The sequence below is a fragment of the Ictalurus punctatus genome, chromosome 22, assembly GCF_001660625.3.
Source record: "Ictalurus punctatus breed USDA103 chromosome 22, Coco_2.0, whole genome shotgun sequence".
Lineage (NCBI taxonomy): Eukaryota > Metazoa > Chordata > Actinopteri > Siluriformes > Ictaluridae > Ictalurus > Ictalurus punctatus.
Window position 1 is genome coordinate 4,908,871 of NC_030437.2, and position 16,130 is coordinate 4,925,000.

Sequence of the window (16,130 nt, forward strand, 5' to 3'; positions counted from 1 at the left end):
TCGCCACACCTGATGACTTTCTTGTTTTTTTTTAAATCATAGAATTTTTATTGGAAAACGTCAGGGTTACGCATGTAACCCTGTTCCTTGAGAAGGGAATGAGACGTTGCATTTAGCATAACAGTATGGGAACGCCTTGCGCGCGTGACTGGTATCTGAAGCTTGTGTAAAATCATGCCTCTACTTATAGACCTGCCATGACCAGGTGACGTGGCAATTAAGCATGTTGCATGATATATATATATATATATATATATATATGGCACCTGTGAACCATGCCGCCAGCCTCTATTATCTGAAGCAAAGACGCAATTTTCAGGCCTGCCCTTGTATGACAGTGCTATGCAACGTCTCGTTCTCTTATCAGGGAACAGGGTTACAACGTTCCCTTTCAAAGGGAACTTCGACGTTGCATTTAGCATAACAGTATGGGAACGGGAATACCCACTCCATCATACCGAGGGTACGGCCTGTTCAAAAATACCCAAGCCCGAGGGTCACTGCAAGACACTCAAGCCTGGGATGGAATGAATATCCAGGCTATAATAACGAATGAATGTGTGTGGCATAGACCACCCTGCAGCCGCACACACATCCTGCAAGGATACCCTTTTGGACAAAGCCTTCTGGGAGGCGACCGCCTTAGTGGAATTATGCCCAGAGGCGTGGCGAGACCACGTGTGTCGTAAGCCCTAGAGATTGCTTCCACTATCCAATTCAAGATGCGCTGCTTTGACACAGCATCACCTTTCCTGTCACTGCCAAAGCAGACCAGTAGCTGCTCCGACTTACGCCACTGGCCGGAGTGGTGGACATAAGTACAGAGAGCCCTTACTGGACAAAGCAGGTGCATCCTCTCTTGTTCCAGTGTGAGGAACAGAGGAGGGCAGAAAGCCTGCAACCCCACAGGGTGGGCAGCCAATGTAGGCACTTCAGAAATATAATCCGGCCTAGGATACAGGAGGGCCTTGGCTAATCCAGGGGTAAAGTCAAGGCAGGAAGGGGCAACAGAGAGAGCTTGCAGACCTCCCAGTCGCTTGAGAGATGTCAGGGCCAGTAAAAGAGCTAACTTTAGAGTCAGAAGCTTCTCAGAGACTGACTCTAAGGGCTCAAATGGGGCCCCTGACAGAACTTCCAAGACCACAGAAAGGTCTCAGGAAGGTATGCATGGCCTGCAGAAGTGCCTCAGCCATCTGACACCACGCATGAACCTCAAAGTTAGAGGATGTTGCCCCACAGAGGCTCCATCAACAGGGGCGTGGCTGGCCAAAACAGCGGCTACGTAACCCTGATTGTAGCAGGAGCCACCCTACTGAGAAACGTCCTTGTAAGAACTCCAGGACTGTAGCTATTGCACAGTTTACTGGGTCTAGCTGACGTTCCTCAGACCACAAGACAAAAAGCCGCCACTTGATCGCATACAATTTCCTTGTGGATGGTGCTCTAGCGTTTAACATAGTCTCTACAACCTCAGTTGTAAGACCAGAATCTATGAACTGGTGCCCCACAGGGGCCAGACCAACAGTTTCCATAGTTCTGGCCAAGGGTGATAAATCAGTCCTATTGCTGTCCATGACTCAATATAAGATGTCTGACTTGTTTATATTATGATACTATGAGGTGTTTTAAATGTTCATTACTCAATATATGATTTACTTGTTTATTTCTTATGATACTATGATGTGTTCATGACTCAATATGAGATGGCTGACTTGTTTATCACATGATATGTGTTTCACATGTGTTTGACTCAATATGAGATGTCTGACTTGTTTATGATTTAATATGATACTGTGATGTGTTTCACGTGTTCATGACTCAATATGAGTTGGCTGACATTTATTTCTTAATATGATGTGTTTCATAGGTTCATGAAACAATATGAGCTGTCTGACGTGTCTGACTTAATATGTTACTATGCTGTGTTTCACATATTGAGTCATAAACATGTGAAACACAGAATAACAACATATATGCTGAAAACGCTATACAGTGCTTTAGAAGGCGCTAGGAGCAACGGAAAGTGGTTTTTCTAACAAACTCATAAACAATTGCCCGACCTACTCCAATATGCTATTTTTCACATATTTACACATAATATAGTACTATGAAATGTTTCTGACCTAAAATATTACGAAATTTGATTGTTTACATTAAAATGTAAAAGTTGGTGTTAAAGTGTCATAATGTGAAAAAAGTGACATTTATGTCTAGAAAGTCACTTTTCATCAAAAGTGCAATAACAAAACTACTTCCCATTCATCCTGTGTCCCCTTACACACTTGTGCTCTTTATCCGCTCAAAACGCTATACAGCGAACAAGAAGGCGCTAGGAGCAAAGGAAAGTGGTTTTTCTAACAAACTCATATTTCAATTCAATTGTATTTGTATAGCGCTTTTTACAATAGACATTGTCTCAAAGCAGCTTTACAGAAATATCAACATGGTATACAGATATTAAAGGTGCAAATTTATCCGCACTGAGTGGCGACGGTGGCAAGGAAAAACTCCCTAAGATGCTTTAAGAGGAAGAAACCTTGAGAGGAACCCGACTCAGAAGGGAACCCATCCTCATCTGGGTAACAACAGTTAGTGTGAAAAAGTTCATTATGGATTTATATGAAGTCTGTATGGCCTTAGGAGCAGCCGTAGTCCCAGCATTCTGGAATTAGAGAAGATTTGAGCTCCATGCAGAGGCAGAAAGGATCTGGATCTGTAGTATCTCCATAAATTTGTGTGGGGCTCGGCGAAAGGAGAGAGGGAGAAAAAAGATAATTATGACTGCGAAGTAATAGAACAGAATCTAGTCAGGGTAGGCTTGAGTAAACAAATACGTTTTAAGCCTAGACTTAAACACTGAGACTGTGTCTGAGTCCCGAACACGAATTGGAAGACTGTTCCATAACTGTGGGGCTCTATAAGAGCTCTATAAGAGCTCTTCCCCCTGCTGTAGCCTTCTCTATTCGAGGTACCGTCAGATAGCCTGCATCTTTTGATCTAAGTAGGCGTGGCGGATCATATAAAACCAAAAGGTCGCTTAGATATTGTGGCGCGAGACCATTTAGTGCTTTATAGGTTAATAAAAGTATTTTATAGTTAATGCGAGATTTTACTGGGAGCCAATGCAGTATTGATAATATCGGTGTGATATGGTCGTATCTTCTAGTTCTAGTTAGGACTCTAGCAGCTGCATTCTGGACTAACTGGAGCTTATTTATATTCCTACTGGAACATCCAGACAGTAAGGCATTATAGTAATCTAATCTAGAGGTGACGAATGCATGAACTAGTATTTCCGCATCATGTAGTGACAATATGTTTCTTATTTTAGAAATATTTCTGAGATGAAAGAAAGCTATCCTAGTAATATTATCTACATGAGCATCAAATGATAGGCTGGAGTCAATAATCACGCCAAGGTCTTTAACTGCTGTACATGATGAAACAGAAAGACCATCCAGAGTAACCATGTGATCAGAAAGATTTCTTCTAGCTACACGTGGGCCTAATAAAAGTATTTCTGTTTTATCAGAATTAAGTAGAAGGAAGTTAATTAACGTCCAACGTCTAATGTCCTTTACACAATCCTCAACTTTACCAAGCTTCTGTCTGTCCTCTGGCTTTGCTGAAACATACAGCTGTGTATCATCAGCATAACAGTGGAAGCTAATTCCATGTTTACGAATAATTTGACCTAGGGGTAGCATATATAAAGTAAAAAGCAGTGGGCCTAAAACAGAACCCTGTGGAACTTCAAAAGTAACCTCAGTACGCATGGAGAAATCACCATTTACATCTACGAACTGATAACGATCGGTCAGATAAGACCTGAGCCAGGAGAGGACTGTTCCATTAATACCAACAACATTTTCTAATCTATCAAGGTGAATAGTGTGATCTATAGTATCAAAAGCTGCACTAAGGTCGAGTAACACAAGCAGCGAGACACAACCCTGATCGTAAGTCAGTAGAAGGTCATTTACTACTTTAACTAACGCTGTCTCTGTGCTATGATGAGGTCTAAATCCTGACTGATACATTTCATGAATGTTATTCCTATCTAAGTACGAGCATAACTGCTTTGCTACAACCTTTTCTAAAATCTTAGAGATGAAGGGGAGATTTGATATTGGTCTATAGTTGGACAATTGAGACGGGTCAAGATCAGGTTTTTTAATCAAGGGTTTAATAACTGCTAATTTAAGTGATTTAAGAATTGATTATATTTAGAAATGGTTCAATTACTACTGGACCAATCTGTTTAAATAAACATGTAGGTACGGGATCTAGTATGCAAGTTGATGAATTGGCTGAAGAGATTAATGTAGCTAGTTCGGTCTCTCTAAGCGGAGCAAAACACAAAACATTGATCTGATATTGCTACATTGTCATGTAATGGGTTTGTTACAGTACTGTCCAATTTTAATTTAATGGCCTGTATTTCACGTCTAATATTTTCAACCTTATCATTGAAAAATTTCATGAAATCTTCACTGCTATGTAATGATTGAGTGTTTCTCTCTGTAGTGGTTTTATTCCTAGTTAATTTTGCTACTGTGTTGAAAAGGAATCTAGAATTGTTTTTGTTGTCTCCTATTAAGGTGGAGAAATAGATTTTTCTAGCATCGCCAAGAGATTTCCTATATTTCAGTAGGCTCTCCTTCCATGCTGTTTGAAATATCACCAGTTTGGTTTGACGCCATTTACGTTCTAATTGTCGAGTTGTCTGTTTTAAGGTTCGCGTTTGATCGTTATACCAGGGTGCTAATTTTTTTTCTCTATTTTCCTTTTGAGTGGAGCCACTCTATCTATCGTGTAGCGGAGTGTTGACTCCAAGCTTTCAGTCGCCTGATCGAGCTCTGTGTGATCTGACGGTGATCCAACTCTAATTGATGTTTCTGCGAGGTTATTTATGAAGCTCGGTGCAGTAGCTGATGTGTAGGTACGTTTTACGCGGTAGCGAGACGAGGTGGAAATATTATGATCAATACGTATTATGAACGAGATAAGATAATGGTCTGAGACAACTTCAGACTGCGGAAAAATGATAATATTTTCTATACTTAGTCCGTATGTTAGTATGAGGTCAAGAGTGTGACCACCATTATGAGTAGGCACGATTACATTCTGATTAATCCCTACTGAATCTAAGATGGACACAACCGCTATTCTTAGAGGGTCTTCCAGGTTATCAAAATGAATATTAAAGTCTCCGACAATTAATGCTTTATCTACAGACACAACCAGGTTTGAGACAAAGTCTGCAAATTCACTAAGAAATTCAGTATATGGCCCTGGGGGTCTGTAAATAATAATTAGAGGAATTGACTTATTTTTTGTGGCTACATAACTTATACTGGTATAAAGAATTTCAAAAGAATTAAATTTATGCTTAGGTTTTTGTGTGACGACTAGATTTTTACTATGGATGAGTCCAACACCTCCTCCTCTACCAGTTGAACGAGGCTGATGTACATAACTGTATCCAGGAGGACTGGCTTCATTTAATGCTATGTACTCGTTTGGTTTAATCCAAGTTTCTGTTAAACACATTAAATTACATTCCTGATCAGTAATGATGTCGTTAACAATAAGAGCCTTAGACGCAAGAGATCTAATGTTTAATAGTCCTAGCCTCAGATCAAAAGTGCTGGCTGTGCATTCAATATGATTTAATTTTATGTTAATTAGGTTACGAAGATAGACTTTCCGAGATTTTCTATATATTTGTATAACTCAGGGAACAGACACAGTCTCTATAGTATGTATTACCTTTGCCGGATTTTTAGTTGAACATTGATTATACTGAATGTTGTTATTATTGGAAGATGTACTTACGGTAGGCAGTCACTTGGAGTGTAGCGCCTTGGAAATGATGTCTGAAAGCAGTTCCGCTCCAAGGCTGCTGGGGTGCAGGCCATCAGGACGAAACAACCTAGGATGCTCCCAGAACAGATTCCAGTTATTGACAAACACCAGATTCTGCTCATTACACCAAGAGACTAACCAATCATTTAATGCTAGAAGTCTACTGAACTTTTCTGCTCCACGTCTGTATGTGGGAAGAGGTCCAGAGACGATGATCTTCGCGGTGGGTGATCTGCCTCGTACCGTCTCGATCAGGCTGGAGAAGTCCCTCTTCAGAACCTCCGTCTGCCGCAGCCTGGTGTCGTTCGTCCCCGCGTGCAGCACAACCGCTCCAATGCGCTCGTCCTTCTTCAGGATCCCGGATACCTGCGCAGCGACATCAAGGACACAAGCACCAGAAAAACAGTGTGTGCGCACCTTACCTTTAGATGAGGCTACACGGACGTTCCGCACAATGGAGTCCCCGACGATCACAGCGTTGGGTCTGGTCTGGCGGAGAGGGGCGAAGCGGTTCCTGGTTGGAATCTCGAACACTGGAGGTGGAGAGGGTCCAGCCCGCGCCTTTCGCCGCTGGTTCACCCAAGGCCCGCGGTGTGTTGGCGCCGGCGTGACGGAGACCACGGCTGGGAAAGTCCTAGGTACACGGTCCCTGCACAGAGAAACACACGGCGTAGAGGGGCTGAGAGTGGAAATACCACGCTGTGTGCTTACCTTGGATATGTGGGCAGAGGCACAAGATGTTTCCAGCGCAGTTTGTCGCTCCAGCAGCTGGGCCTGCTTGTCGAGTAGGCCGCGGATCTGCTTCTCCACATCCTCCAGTTCCAGCCGCACCATGTGAAGCTCAAGCGAGTCCTCATCTGCACTCAAAACCGGAGAGACAGCAGACATATTTGTTTTTGTTTTTGTTTTTAAAACAGAACAGCGGTAAGAGAGAAATGTGAAACGTAAACAAGGCTAGCGGTAGGTGATGCTAGCGGGCTACGGGCTACAAGCTAGTCGCGGATGTTTTGTAAAAAAACAAAACAAAATACAGATCAAATTTGCGACAGCGCAACGTTACGATTGTTTTATCTAAAGTGGTGTCAGTTATATTTGTATAGCGTAAGGTAAATAATTTTAAAGTATAGAGATTAGAAGAAATTAATGTAAATTAATGTAATAGTGTTAGCTCGAAGGGTGCTGCTTCCTCAGTGACACTTCAGGTTGCCAGATACCGTGGAGGTATTTTAACCCCACAGTGAGAAAATATTCTTTTTCTTCCCTCACGTACATAAATATTTTTCTCGCATTGATTACTTTTTTATTAATAACTCTAATTTCTCAGGTTGTAAACCCTGAATATCTACCAATTGTTATTTCAGACCATGCTCCTCTAAGTCTTGACATTCTTCTACCTTCACATCGCGCCTTTCGTCCATCATGGAGGCTCAATTCTCTACTTCTATCCAATTCAGTGTTTTGCAAGTATATTTCTACTTCAATAGATGATTTTCTTCTTACTAATCAAACTGATTCAATCTCTTACTTTTTACTTTGGGAAACTTTAAAGGCCTTCTTAAGGGGACAGATAATCTCTTATTCTGCTCAAGCCAATGAGCAATGCAAGGATAAGAAAGAGATATCGGATAATATTCGAGCCATTGATGACCAATATGCTCTCAACCTGACCCCCATGATAGCTCATTTAAAAGCAAGTAATCACACTACCTTTTGAGAAACACCATATTTTATGAGCACAAACATGTTTTCATTTCACAAAAACTTGATTTATAAATGTCTCAAATTTTGCATCATACATCTCCGAGTTTACAACAGTTTGTCACAGATCGGAGTTGAGCCAGAAGCAGATGCAGATAAGGACATTTATTTAAAGAAACATACTAAGAAACAAATACACTATGACAACCTTGAAACACCCTGTGGCAAGAACCAAACATTGTGGCAAGAACCAAACATTGTGGCAAGAACCAAACATTGTGGCAAGAACCAAACATTGTGGCAAGAACCAAACATTGTGGCAAGAACCAAACATTGTGGCAAGAACCAAACATTGTGGCAAGAACCAAACATTGTGGCAAGAACCAAACATTGTGGCAAGAACCAAACATTGTGGCAAGAACCAAACATTGTGGCAAGAACCAAACATTGTGGCAAGAACCAAACATTGTGGCAAGAACCAAACATTGTGGCAAGAACCAAACATTGTGGCAAGAACCAAACATTGTGGCAAGAACCAAACATTGTGGCAAGAACAACGGGAGTCTAAGACAACGAAAGACAAACTAATGGTGCAGACAAGGACTATATATACCCATGAGTGCTCATTAACCAAAACATGAATCAGGTGCAGGTGGTCATGTGACAACTAGTGCAGTGCAGTGGCTGATGGGAAGTGGAGTCCAGAGTTTCCCCAATACGTGACACATATAGTACAATATCAATAACATGATATTCTATTTCATGATAATTTAACATTCAGTTCACTTTGGTTTCATTTCTATACATCACTTCTAACAAAAGACATTGCTAGAAAGCAGCTTTACAGAAATCCAGATGTAGAGTTAAATCCCTAATTAACAAAGCAGAGGTGACAGTGGCAAAGGAAACTCCCTGGAACAACATGAAACAAACAAAGAAACCTTTAGAGGAAGCCGACTCAAAAAGGAAACCCTTTCTGGGTGACACCTGATAGTATGATTATTAGGTGTGGAAGAGAAAAGACAAATTGTGTTGAAAGGGTGTTCGGTATGAAGATCTTGTGAATAAGAGACCTGGAATGTGCACACGACTTTGATTGTTAGAACTTTGCTTCGTGTTGGGTCACATCACATCTACCGTGTTGATTATTTTCCTATAACAGCATGCCCTGTTGTGGTTTATTCTGGTTTATCACATTGTTTTTTGGTTTCTGTACTAATAGGAAGGAAGAGGCCATTTTTCTTGCTCAGGAATATGAGAGATACAGTGAGCTGAAAGCGGGAGAAAAGAGCACAGCAAGCCCTGTTTGTTCTGCCTCACACCTCCAGGGTCCGGGGTTCGATTCCTGCCGGGGCCATGTGTGTGTGGAGTTTGCATGTTCTCCCCGTGCTGTGGGGGTTTCCTCCAGGTACTCCGGTTTCCTCCCCAGTCCAAAGACATGCATGGTAGGCTGATTGGCATGTCCGTAGTGTATGAATGGGTGTGTGAGTGTGTATGTGATTGTGCCCTGCAATGGACTGGCACCCTGTCCAGGGTGTACCCCGCCTTGTGCCCGATGCTCCCTGGGATTGGCTCCAGGTTCCCCCGTGACCCTGATGAAGGAGTAAGCAGTAGAATATGGATGGATGGATGCATGAATATTTTTGGGTTTTGGAACAAATTATATGAGTTTCCAATATTTCTTATAGGGAAATTCGCTTTGATATACGAGTGCTTTGGATTACAAGCACGTGTCCGGAAAGAATTATGCTCGCAGTCCAAGGTTTGACTGTATTCGTGGGATTTACTCATCTCATTCCCTCATCATGGCCATAGTATCTATTTTCCATGTGTTAATATATCATGGCCACACATGTAGGAATGTCACCAGTGGTGGCTTAGTGGTTAGCACGTTCACCTCACTCCGCCAGGGTTGGGGGTTTTGATACCTGCTGCTGCACTGTGTGCGCGCAGTTTAATTCACTGAACTGATAAACACTGATGGGATTGGACACAGTGGGGATACACTTAGGCTCTGGAGTAGACAGTGTGCTACTGCTGCTCATGCTGCTGTTAGCACCTTCTTCATCTGAAGAGGTTCCTGAGTAATAGTCTGAGGAAGCACGCTCCACAGCATTGTTAATCCTGGGTACTCCGGTTTCCTCCCAGAGTACAGACACATGCATGGTAGACTGATTGGCATGTCCAAAATGTCTGTAGTGAATGAATGGGTGTGTGAATATGTACCCAGCCTGTCCAGGGTGTGTGTACCCGAGACTTGTACCCCACCTTATGCCCCATGCTCCCTGGGATAGGCTCCAGGTTCCCCATCACCTTGAAGGATAAGCGGTATAGAAGATGGATGGATGTCACCAGTGGCACTTTGTATAAAACAGCCTCATATAAAACTAGCCTGTGGACGGTCATCCCAAAATCTTTAGCCCTGACAGGGTGTACCGATCCATGTGTATTTCCACAATTACCACTTCTTTACCACTTAAAGAAAATGTTCATTCTTATATATTTAATCAGGACTCACAACCAAATGCATACATGGTAATTTAGAGTTTATAAGCCTTGCCTATGAATTATTTAAGTACATTAAATAGAAGCGTACTTTGAAAAAGAAAAAGAAAGTTCGTTTCGAAACCACGAACAGAAATTCGAGATAAATAATGTACACAATAAATAATTAACACAAGAAAATAAGTAAATAAAACACGCGTAGATTTAAAAAAAAAAAAAAAAAAAAAAAAAAACCGCGCTAGGCGGAAACCGGAAATAAACTTCTAACTACAGGAAGTGCGTGTGTGTGGCGCCAAGTGTGAGGTTGTTATGGCGTTTGCTGGGAGAGAACCGTAGTTATTATCACTGGGATTATACTTACAGCGCATTCGTGCGAGTATTTGTAGTTGTGATACTGTTTTAACAGTGTTAAAAGGTTAAGCGGTGTTTGTTTTAAATAAAGTCTGTAAGAGTGTTTGACTCACGGCCCGGTTGTTATTAGAGGCAGCAGAGGGGTAAAAATAAAGTTCAGAAGCCGACCTCTGACATTGTACTGGATTAAACCTCAGGGCTGTGTTTATTTGAGTTAAAAAAGCTTATTTTCAGTAATGTGGAATAACGTGGAGTTGTTACTAAACGAGGACACGGGCACGGTTCGGCTGTGCGGGGAGCAGGAGCCGGGCAGCGCCCTGTATCAGGTGGACACTCTGGTGAAGATCTCCTCCTCAGAGCAGGTAACGAGCTTCAGCAACTTCCTGACATTTAATCACAAAATTAATCAGTTTAACATTAAGCCACAACAAAAAGGGCTGTAAACTAGTTGAAGCTGTTTAACATGAATTGTTAAATAACAGCTGTGTTTATGAGGTGGTGTGGTCTGATCTGAAAAACATAATTACTTGACAACTCTCACTGATATAAAGTTGGCTTGATGGTGGACGCTCGATATTCGCAGATCTGCGGAAATTAAGGAACCTTCTCTATAGTTACATACGACATTGGTATACACGTTTCTAACTTCAATAGCATTCGAAGGGAATGACTTACAGTCACAAAACCAACGGTGTAGTGTTCATCTAGGTGTCAGTTATAACGCACACCTTTTAGATTTTTTACCCTACAATGCATGAACCAAAAAACCGACACGAATATATAAATGGGGGGTCAAAATGACCCATTTTGGAATTAATCGTTTTCTTCACACAAAAAAATCCTATTAATGAAATAATTGAAAGAACTAATGATACACAAATATTTTAATATTTCAAAGATGTTTATTTGTTTTCTGCATTTTATGTCTGTCAGCTTGCCACCAGATAATTACCTTGTCCAGTCAACCTACATTTTTGAAAACTGTGCGTGTGAGTGAAAGAAAAACTAATTGATTACTGAGCAATTTGATAAGTTTATTATTTTCTTTTTTCATGTGGCACACCTTTCCATGTCAGAGAATCAGTTCAACACGGCTCAAAATGTTGACTAGAAATGATGTAAATAATGTCGAATTCCTTTGGCTCCCATCCACAATCTGTAGAAACGTGTACATAAATAAATTTAACTGTACACAGTTCCCTATGTACAGTTTAAAAAAAATTGCACTCAGTGACCAAAAGTGTCAGTTTGTGTAGGTTTTTTGGTTCGTGCATTAAAGGGTTAAATAACAAAAATCTAAATGGTGTGTGTTCTAGATGAACACTACACAGTTGGTTATATGACTGTAAGTCATTCCCTTCAAATACTATTGAAGTTAGAAACATGTATACCAATGTCATATGTAACTTTAGAGACGGTCCCTTAATTTCCCCATATCTGCAAATATCGAGCGTCCAACGCCAAGCCAACTTTATACCAGTAAAATTCTCATCTTTCTACGATACATGATATGGATTATGATATCACGGTATACAGTCCTGTGGCATTTATTACAGTATGTAAAAACAATGATATCTCAGGAAAGCATATTCCCAGTTGACAAAAAAAGGTCCCCAGGGCATCCCCTAAATGGCCTCTACAAACGTCCCCTAAACGTCCATTTGTCCAGGGAACGTTCACAGGACGTCCAGCAGCCATTCGGGGCACTTGGGGGACTTTTACTGAAATGAGCACATTCAGTAGTGTTATGATTTCGATTTCCTCTGACTTCCTTGGAAAATCCGCCAGCTAATGTTATAAATTGGAGCAAATGTGGATCTAAGTTGATGTCCGCAACATCCAGGGATGTCCCCTGTTTGCTGGGTTGTGAGAGAACTTATGTATAACAATATCAACATCACAGTCCAAAATACCGAAAGTATTTGATCAGCAAGGCCCGTTATGTTGTTTTTTGCTTCCGACTGAAGAGATTTGTGTTAGAGGTCAAAAGACGGATTATGAGACGAGAGTTTCCGCTTCAATTTCCTGGTATTTACATCTAAATGCATAGACTCGTGAATTCATTGTGCTGTGATCATCATGAGTTCACTTTGTGCTGTGATCATCAAGTCGTGACGCTACCTCCACCATGCTACAGAGATCAGCTTGTATGTTTCGGATCATGATTTAGAGTCTTTCTTTCTCTAGAATTTTGTCTTTCCATCACTTTGGTAGAGGTTAATCTTGGTTCATGGACTTTTGTGGTTCATCTCTATTTCTTTGCGAATTCCAGTCTGCCTTTGTGATTCTTACTCCTGATGAGTGGTTGGCATCTTGTGGTATGGCCTCAGTATTTCTGCTCTCGAAGTCTTCTTCGAATCGTGGATTGTAGAGGTTGTTGATGTCACTGACTGTTGTTTTTTTGTGGGTTTTCTTCACAGCTCTCACAAAGCATCTGTCATCAGCTGTTGTTTTCTTTGGTCGACCGTTCGGTGTCTGTTTCTCAGCACACCAGTGGTTTTCTTTTTCAGGACATTCCAAATTGTTGTTTTGGCTATCGTCATGTCTGCATAAACAAATGAATTGCCTTGTTGTTCAAGTAGTTTTGTAGGGGACTGTACATTCGTCATATTGCCCAGCCCGAATACACACCTTGATACAGCAATGAAAAATATCACATGTTCCTAATGTTAAGATATGAGAGAAAAAAAACAATGAAATATGATTCACAAGCGTGCCATTAGTTTAACATGTTCTTTCACCTATTCCTGGCTTTACCTCCGATTTAATAGTTTTCAAAACGGTGTCTTTGTCCTTTAAAAGATTTTAGATTTCGTTCATTAAAATGAAATAAATATTAATGTATATGAACTATTAATAAATATTAAAGTAAATAGAAGATATTCATCCAAAATGAACCAAAAAGTAGCACACCAAATAACAAATAAAAATAGAGACGTCCAAAAATAATAATAAAAAAAACCCCCACACACTTCAAATAACTCAACAAAATGAGTCAGTTATGGGTTTTTATTTCGCCTTTAGAGGCAGCTGTCATACTGTGTAACTGCAGCAGACCCTTCTCAGCCGCTCCTGTTTATCATGTTGTCGTGATTTTGTGCATTGTGCTGCTGACACATGATTGGGTAATTGCAGAGGTGTTCCTAATAAAGTGGACACAGTGTATATTCCTTCATTGTTTGTGTCATGGGATGACCGTGCAGAGTGAAACTAAATCAGCTGACTGACTTACTCACTCCAAATTATAGACTTTAGTTCATTTATACAGTCACGACGTGAACCAGCAGTTCACACCAACACTGTTGGGGCATTCGGTTATTTTACGTTATTGAACATGCTGTTGTATTGTTATACGTTATAGAGCATGCTGTTGTATTGTTATACGTTATAGAGCATGCTGTTGTATTGTTATACGTTATAGAGCATGCTGTTGTATTGTTATACGTTATAGAGCATGCTGTTGTATTGTTATACGTTATAGAGCATGCTGTTGTATTGTTATACGTTATAGAGCATGCTGTTGTATTGTTATACGTTATAGAGCATGCTGTTGTATTGTTATACGTTATAGAGCATGCTGTTGTATTGTTATACGTTATAGAGCATGCTGTTGTATTGTTATACGTTATAGAGCATGCTGTTGTATTGTTATACGTTATAGAGCATGCTGTTGTATTGTTATACGTTATATAAAATATCCTATACCAGCATGTTCCGAAGTATTTTATTCCCTCTTTTCCAACAGCAATTCACCAACGTTAATTTAAAAAAATATATTTTTTATGAAATTATGAAACATCCTGCTTTTGAACTGGTTCCTCTGACATCATAACCAATACTTGTTTGTATGTTTGTTTGTTTGTTTGTTTGTTTTTGTTTTTGCTGTTTACATCTGACTAGCTTTAACACATTAGCTGTTTAAAAAAATATATATATTTTTTAGGTGCCGCCTAACTCCAGGATCTACGCCTTCAATAATACAAGTTGCTGCGTTGTTGTGGCTGATAGCACCGTGGTCCTCTTTGAACCCAGTTTCCAGACTGTTCTGCATCATCAGTATTTTGGTAAACTTGCGTACACCTATCATGTCACCCCATGTCTGAAAACCAGGGCATGGCACCGGATAGTCTTTTGTTCATTTCATAGCTATGGTGGAATCGTATTAGATTTAGGATCATGCCAAGAAGGAGTTTTCTGACTATATATGGCAACATCTGTCCTGATCATAACGTATACCAGTGTAATCGTGAAATGTCTATGATTTGAGTCCTGCTAGTACTTGGGTGTATATATATTACTAATAAAGTTATATAAAATTAAACTGATTAAAAGACATGTGCGTGCTGTGTGCAGATACGTTAGTGGATGCTGTGAGTGTTTGTCCTCAGGGACGGTTTTTGTTCGTCGGTGAGAGAAACGGCAATCTTCATATTATATACGTCCCCCTGAAGAAGACCATCCTCAGTAAAGTAAGTGGGTTACGAGCATCACCGTGAAGTGCAAGTCCGTTTGATGAAGCATTCAGTGTTCTCAGCTCGATTACTGTTCATTAAAGAATGTGTTATTTAATAGCTTTTTAATTCTGCGTTGCTACATGAAACTATTTTATTTTTCCAGGCTCTACAGCAACGTTCATCAAATGATCAGGAAACAACCTACAAGAGCCTCATACTACATGAAGCACAGAGCACTCCAGGTACTTTGAGAACCAGAAACAGAATTCTGCCAGTTTGACCCACCTCCTCTCACTAAATAGCCGGCGCTCAACCACGCCCCGGCACCACAACGTGTCATGTAGCGTTTCCATAATTTGTTTGTTTGATTTGTTTTCCTACAAAGTGTTTTATTCATCTCATATAACAATGATCTGTCTACAATTACGTTATTGTATTAATTAAAGAACAAAACTGTTGTGTTGGAAAGCTTACTGATTGTTACAAACTTCTGACACTGGAGACTCCTTCTGTAACTGTTCAATATAAATGTCTCCTAAGTGAAAACTTCACCATGTCAATAGTTATAGTTTTTCTTTGATAAATAACATGTTCTGTCGTTGTTGTTGAACGAGTGTTTCTATACTAGCAAATCACGTATTAGAATGAGCACATTTAATATAAACCAGTGATCAGCCTTGCAGGCGGAGCTACTCTTAGAGATGCTTGTGAGAGAATACTAATCAACACTTTCTGACCAATCAAAATTGAGAATTCAACAGTACATTGGTGAAAGGATGTTTAAAGCTATTGGCTAAGTGTCTGTTGTCAACTTGGTTTGTCTCTAATTCTTAGGATTATACCATCTTTTTGTCGTTGTTCACTATGGATTCTTGCACGTATCCAATCTTGCACTGGAGAAGACGCAGAAAGGTTTGTGAAAGTTTATGCTCTACTGCACGGATCGGTACAGCAGGTTAGAGGTCGACCGACCGATTATTATTTTTAAAAATTGGTTTTGTAGATTAATTGGCACCGATAACCAACTGCAGTGTGTATCTATTGGCTGTGGAACTAACTAGTTGAACTAAATCCACACCTATATTTAAGAGTGGCTGAGAAGGGTCCGCTGTCATTATACAGTATGAGAGTGGCCTCTAGAGGCGAAATAAAAACTATCGCTGACCAATTTTGTTATGTTTTTTGGTGTTTATTTATTTATTTATTTATTTATTTATATTTTTATTCATTTTGGAGGTCTCGATTTTTATTTGT

General features: G+C 40.3%; 1 protein-coding gene across 1 annotated transcript in view; it reads left to right on the forward strand.

Moving 5' to 3' along the window:
- Positions 1 to 10,332: 10,332 nt before the first annotated feature.
- Positions 10,333 to 16,130, forward strand: part of kntc1 (kinetochore associated 1) — a 53,621-nt gene continuing 47,823 nt past the window's right edge. Inside the window, exons 1-5 of the mRNA XM_053674455.1 lie at positions 10,333 to 10,784; positions 14,366 to 14,486; positions 14,776 to 14,891; positions 15,040 to 15,118; positions 15,711 to 15,788. Of these exons, the coding sequence (XP_053530430.1) occupies positions 10,659 to 10,784; positions 14,366 to 14,486; positions 14,776 to 14,891; positions 15,040 to 15,118; positions 15,711 to 15,788 (520 nt within the window). The 5' untranslated portion in view covers positions 10,333 to 10,658. The remainder of the gene's footprint in view (positions 10,785 to 14,365; positions 14,487 to 14,775; positions 14,892 to 15,039; positions 15,119 to 15,710; positions 15,789 to 16,130) is intronic.